Raw genomic sequence first — 6210 nt, 5'->3', positions numbered from 1 at the left:
ATATTATTCTAGTAATTTAATTGTGTTTATAAGTTTGGAAAACCAAGCGCGCAGTTTGAATAGCTAAAAATATGATACAATATATATACATGTATATAGATGATAGTATATATATATATATAATTTACATTGAATTATTTAAGCATTAAAGATTTAGCTTCGGTAGGTATAGGCATTTTTAGTTCGTATTGATTTATTGTGTTCTCACATGTACGATCTAAAATATGATTTTTATTATTTATCATGTGTTATGCAAAATAAATCAAAATCTTAATATTTTTTAAATAGCTAGTAATAAATATATTATTAAATGCAGTGAAGTATTAATTATGTAATAAATAATTATTATGTTTTATTTATATCGCTTCCGTGTTTGTTTACTGTATTCAAGATATGTTTAATTTATATAATTCATTTTTTCAGAAAAACTATATGAGAACAAGACGTCGGTTTCACTCCCTTCGGAAACGAATTCTACTCTCACTGTTGAGCAATGGATCTTCTGGGGACCCGCGCATCTAGCAACAGCATCTCTTTTGATACTTATATTCTTTATATCTATTTTTCTAGCACTGCAATTTGCACTGAAATATAGAAAGTACCATATCGCGGAGGACTTAGATACTTTGAGTGAGCATTCTGGTAAGTATCTAACAATTTTGTGTATTGAAAGATAACTATCTACTGATTATTAAAAATTTAATATCAACAGCAACCGATTATTTTATAGAATAAAATTAATTATAAAATATATAAAACTATGAATATTAAAGTTATATTAATATTCCAATTAAAATTAATTATTATATTGTATTAATATTAATATTAAAAAATTAAAAGACCTATTATTAATTTTAATAATAAACTATGACTAATATTAGTATTAAATAAAGATGTGCCAGAAAATGAAAATGTTAGAATTAATAAATATTTAGGATGCAGCGATATGATGGTAGGTCGAGCAAAATCGATGTCTTCTACGACGTTAATTTCGGAAGTTGTGTCTCTAGTGGGACTGCCAAAAAAGTGCACACCAAGACTGTCGAAACGTAAAATAGCACCTTGTGCGATAGAGGATGGTTACGATAGTTCGGAAACTTTGGCGGAGTAAGTAACAGTTGTTTAATATTTAATATTAACATTTTGAAATATGATATATTTTGATTCCTGATCTTTAATTCAATCGTATTTAGATATTTAATATTTTAATGTTATTATATATAAATAGTAAAGAACATACAGCCACAACAATAGATGTAAAAATGAGTATATTTAAAAAATTTTCACAAAAAATGAATAAGTAGACGTTTCGGTCAAGATTTGATCATCATCAGTACATAAAAAATGACAATTATAATAAAATATTACAAACAAGAAAATTCGCAGTTTAAATTCTTTTCAATAATCTTGCAACAAATAAATTGCAACATCTTCCGACTACTATTCTTTTCAATAATTTTATTTTATTGTAACATCGTCCGACTACTGCGAATTTTCTTGTTTGTAATATTTTATTAATTGTCATCTTTTATGTACTGATGATGGTCAAATCTTGACCGAAACGTCTCTCATTTTTATATCTATTATTGTGGCTGTATGCTCTTTACTATTTATATTTTGTATTTGTTTAGTCATCTTTGAATATTTTTGCTTTTAATGTTATACTCAGAATAACATAATTTTGCTTTATTCATTCTATGAATGAATTATCGATCCATTGAATGTTTTATCGCGACCTAGATATAACAACGTTTTAAGTCAGCGTATATTTTTGGTGTAACAGATACGAAGACGAAACCAGTTTGAGCTCGACTACCTTGAAGTTTCGAGATGATGACGAAAGCTGTACAGAGAGAAACGTGATACCGAATAAACTGCATACCGATGAATCACCGGTGACAGTATCGGCTATTATGGCAATTGGTCAGCCGGAAATAAAGTATGCCCAACCAATCAAGTAAGTATAATTCACTACTCTCGATGGAGAAATTTTATATAATATTTATGTAAATATATAATCTCTCAATATATAATCAAATAAACAGTTTAAAATAATTTGTACATTACTCACATTGTAGACTACGAACTCTGGGATCTATTAGTTCTGCGAACAAGTTAATGTCGAGCAACACGAGATGTCAAAGCACAGCGAGTATTACCGAGAGCCCGCATATTGCAAGACTTCATCGTTACACGTCTAATCCTTTGCAGTCTAAGGTAGAGGTCTAATCTGATTATATGTATTTCATTTATAAAATCACATAAAGAAGTGAAAGTTAAAGCAAGAAACGAAATAAATTTTCTTCTAAATCTTCTAATTTTAATAACGCAGCGATATTTTATAAATATGCCTAACTTTATTTAAATTGAGATAAATAAATTGAGATGATAAAAAAACCTAAATATAATATGATAAAAGATCTATAATAATTATTTAAATGTGTCAGATAAATCACGTATTGTTATTCAGAGAAAATTTAAGGAAAAGGTAAATTTAATTTTAATTAAACATTTTACGTTAGTGCCAAAAAGTTATGTAATTTTTAAAATAAAAAAATGTTATTAGGGTTCATCGACGAGCAGCCCACTATCGGGCACATCCACACTCCGCAGCGGTAAAGAAACGAAGGATCGTCGAAATCGCGAGCGACTGCTACAAGGACCGGGTTCGGAGTTCAGCCTGACAAATCCGGAGACGGATATGGAGCTCGACTATTACGATTACAACGTTGCGAATGCCGGCGCTGCGCCGGGCTCGTACTTAGGTATGGATCCAGCTTTTCTCCTATGGATACCCCCGTTGTCGATGTCTGAGGATTCTCAAGATCCATCTGCGGATCGTCCGGATTGTTTTCAAGGCACGACGAGTCCGGCGTTGTACCGACTGCCGGAGAGCACCGAGGGCGTGACCCTGACCCCGGCCGAGTATCGACGTATGCGACATCAGATCGCGTCTAGTGTCGAGGAAACTAGACCGAGTCTCGAGCAGCAACGCCAGGACTCGACGTCCTCGTCGTCGTCGAAGAACGACTCGTCGTCAGGCGGTAGTGTTCTGTCCGAGGATAGCAGCAGCGAAAGCAGGACTGCCAGATTGAACGAACGCCTGCTGCCAATTCACCGAATCCTGGAGGACTCCAGGACTCGGGTCAGCGAGGAATCTCTATGCAGTCAACTTGCAATCGACAAGACACAATGCATTCCCAATCGCCTTCACGGTACTGATCTCTCTCAAGAACAGAACGCTTTGAAAGGCGGTCCACTGGATAGTCATGTAAATATTGCCGATTGCGTTGTAGCCCAGTCAGAGGATAAATCGGAGAAACCGAAACAAACTTTCAAAAGGTATCCCGAAGATGCAGTCCTTCATCATGGTACCTCAAAATCTTACGTGAATAAAAAAACAAAGGACATTTCTCAGAACGACAAGAAGAATCATTTCTTAAAAAATGAAAATACGTCCAAACTGTCTGGCAAATCAATGAGCTCGAAGACTCAGGGATACATAGACGGCAAAGACAGGACTCTTCAGAGTGCTAAGGACGATCCCACATCGGACATCGTTTTAACGACAAATTTAAACATAACGAGCGGCCCGTGCAAGTACCGAGACTTCACGCAATTTACGCAACCACGTGAGATCAATAAACTCTCGGATTGTACTAATATTCCTATGATCGAATTCTCAGGACCGCGACTGAACTCACCGGCGACAGCACGGAGATTAACGACGGACAACTTAAACATCAGTTTGTCCAAGAAGGAGATTCAGAGTCCTGACTACGGGGTCGAGAGCGATATAAAGACCGAATCACGCGACTCCTTCTACGATCTGATCCGTGAAAATGAGGACGGCATCAAGTTCGCAGACGACGACGACGAGTATATCGATAATAGAGCGAATTTGTGAAATTTATGTTGTAATTGCTACATATGAGAATGCAATAAAAGTTATTACTATTTTATAGCTGAGAATTTTATATCAGTTATATCAGTGTAGCGACATTTTGGGAGAATCATGACGGGACATGTTTTGCCACATGAAACGTTATATGTATCGAAGGAAAGGTTTTACTAAAGTATTTAAAAATTTAACTAGATTTTGAAATTTGAAAATAATTTTGTTGAACTCCAGAAATAATTACAAAATTATTCCAATAAAAGTATTTATAGCTGAATTTTTAGATACTTTATCACAGCGCTCGCAAAGATTTGCACATTTCGGGCCGATTCTGGCGCGCCATCCTCACTATCGCCGAGCCGCCAAGCGCTCACGTGACGCTCTAGCTCGGGAGCGTTTCTGCTTAAACGTGCGGAGTACCTTACGTTATATTAAAGAATATTTTTCTTGCAAAATAATTTTTATTAAGGCCGAGCCTCGAGCGGTAGTGGGGGTAGCGCGCCGGAATTGGTCCAAAATGTGCAAATCTTTGCGCTCACTGCTTTATCAAAACCGTTCTTTTAGTGTATTATACATATAGTATTAGCGATTACATAAATATATTTATATATTTTAATCTTCTACTTACATACAGCAAAGTGACGTAACATTACAAACGTTTTGCTGCACTTTCCAATCATAAGACAAATTATGAGTAACTGTGGACTATTATAATTCAACAATTTTAAAAATTATAAAATTGAATTAAAATGTTAATTAGAACGTATTTCGAATATATATATATATATATATATATATATATATATATAATTTTCTAATGCAAATATAATTGTTGTAATCGCTATTTTTGTAAATATGTAGAATATTTTGTATGCGGTATGTAAATATGCTCCGTCCATCGCAATGACATGTAATTCGAAAATTCGTAACTCTCGAATATCTCGCCATTCATATATTTCGCTACCCATGATTATCTTGTATTTATTTATTCTAATCGCCCATCCCAAGCCGTACTTTTTGATTAACGTTGTTTGACTTTTGTGATTTTACGGGATACTTCGATAATCCACGAACACCGAATGAAAGTGGACATACGATATATGTATGACAAATCAGTTTAATAGCTATATAACATCGTATACATAATCATATATAAAATTATATGAAATCATATATGATCATGTATAATTTCATATATAATGATATACGAGATACATATAATAATTTAAAATTTTTATTAAGCACGAACGTATGTGTGACACAATCATTCTGAAACCCTAATAAAACCCCCCTAAATTAGAATAGATAGAAAGAAAGTAAGAAACTTATTGCGAAAAATATCCTGGCTGAGGCAATTTTTCGCAATAAGTTTCTTACTTTCTTTCTGTCTATTCTAATTTAGAGGGGTTTATTAGGGTTTCAGAATGATTGTGTTGAAACCGAAAGATTTTCGGCTCTCAATCATATCTGAAATAAATTAATTTAATATAAGAATATATAACGTATTATTTGAAATATGCAAAAACCGTTCTTGGCTTTCTTTATTATATTTGACATATAATAATATATATTTATATATAATTGAAATTTTTTTCTCGGATCTCTAATGTAAAAAAGAAGAGAAAAAATGAACCGTGCAAAATGTTCAGCTGAAAAAAATAGAATTCTGTATCAATGACAAAAACTTTCAATATAAAATTTTAATTTATATGTACATTGCTGAATATCGAATACTTCTCGGATATCCCTATAAGGAACAGAATGTTCATATGAAAAAGTATGTTGAATTTCATTCATTATTGACGAAGATATTGTATATACAACTTTGAGCTAAAAAATACGCGATGACTTTTTACTACACCTAATATTTTACTGAATGTGATTCCTGTGCTCAGCGATTCTCGTCTTCCTGTCTATCTTACATAACTTGTATCGCAATCTTTACAACAAATCTTACACTACATTCGATTTCATATTATGCGGGAGCGGATCTTTATGCACTTTAATAAATTCCCGTAATTTGTTAACACTATAAAACGATATCCTAATGTTACATCCAAGCTCTGCATGCATGGAGCTGAGGGGATGAACACAACAGAAATCGAATTATTAGCTCGATTTGGTCGTGTCCAGACTACGGACTGCAAGGGAGCTATGGAGAAGGACCGACGCAAATCGGGAGGCACTTCGCTTCGTCTTAAGGTTCCTAACGAGCTGGGGATCGAATGGAGAATGAAATGGAAATCTCAACTCGTGTTCCGCTAAGCGGACTCACGAGTTGAACGTACTTTTAGTTTTAAAGGACCCAAACT

The 6210-nt window shown here is 33.8% G+C and overlaps 1 protein-coding gene across 1 annotated transcript in view; it reads left to right on the top strand.

Annotated features, from left to right (window-relative positions):
* The window catches only part of LOC108753867, a 14352-nt gene extending 10338 nt beyond the window's left edge, over positions 1-4014 (top strand). Inside the window, exons 11-15 of the mRNA XM_018495806.1 lie at positions 424-642; positions 936-1107; positions 1784-1957; positions 2079-2217; positions 2567-4014. Of these exons, the coding sequence (XP_018351308.1) occupies positions 424-642; positions 936-1107; positions 1784-1957; positions 2079-2217; positions 2567-3907 (2045 nt within the window). The 3' untranslated portion in view covers positions 3908-4014. The remainder of the gene's footprint in view (positions 1-423; positions 643-935; positions 1108-1783; positions 1958-2078; positions 2218-2566) is intronic.
* The last annotated feature ends 2196 nt before the right edge of the window (positions 4015-6210 follow it).

The sequence above is a fragment of the Trachymyrmex septentrionalis genome, unplaced genomic scaffold (genome assembly GCF_001594115.1).
Source record: "Trachymyrmex septentrionalis isolate Tsep2-gDNA-1 unplaced genomic scaffold, Tsep1.0 scaffold115, whole genome shotgun sequence".
Classification (NCBI taxonomy): domain Eukaryota; kingdom Metazoa; phylum Arthropoda; class Insecta; order Hymenoptera; family Formicidae; genus Trachymyrmex; species Trachymyrmex septentrionalis.
The sequence above is the reverse complement of the archived record's forward strand: the minus strand, read 5'-3'. Positions and strand labels throughout refer to the sequence as shown.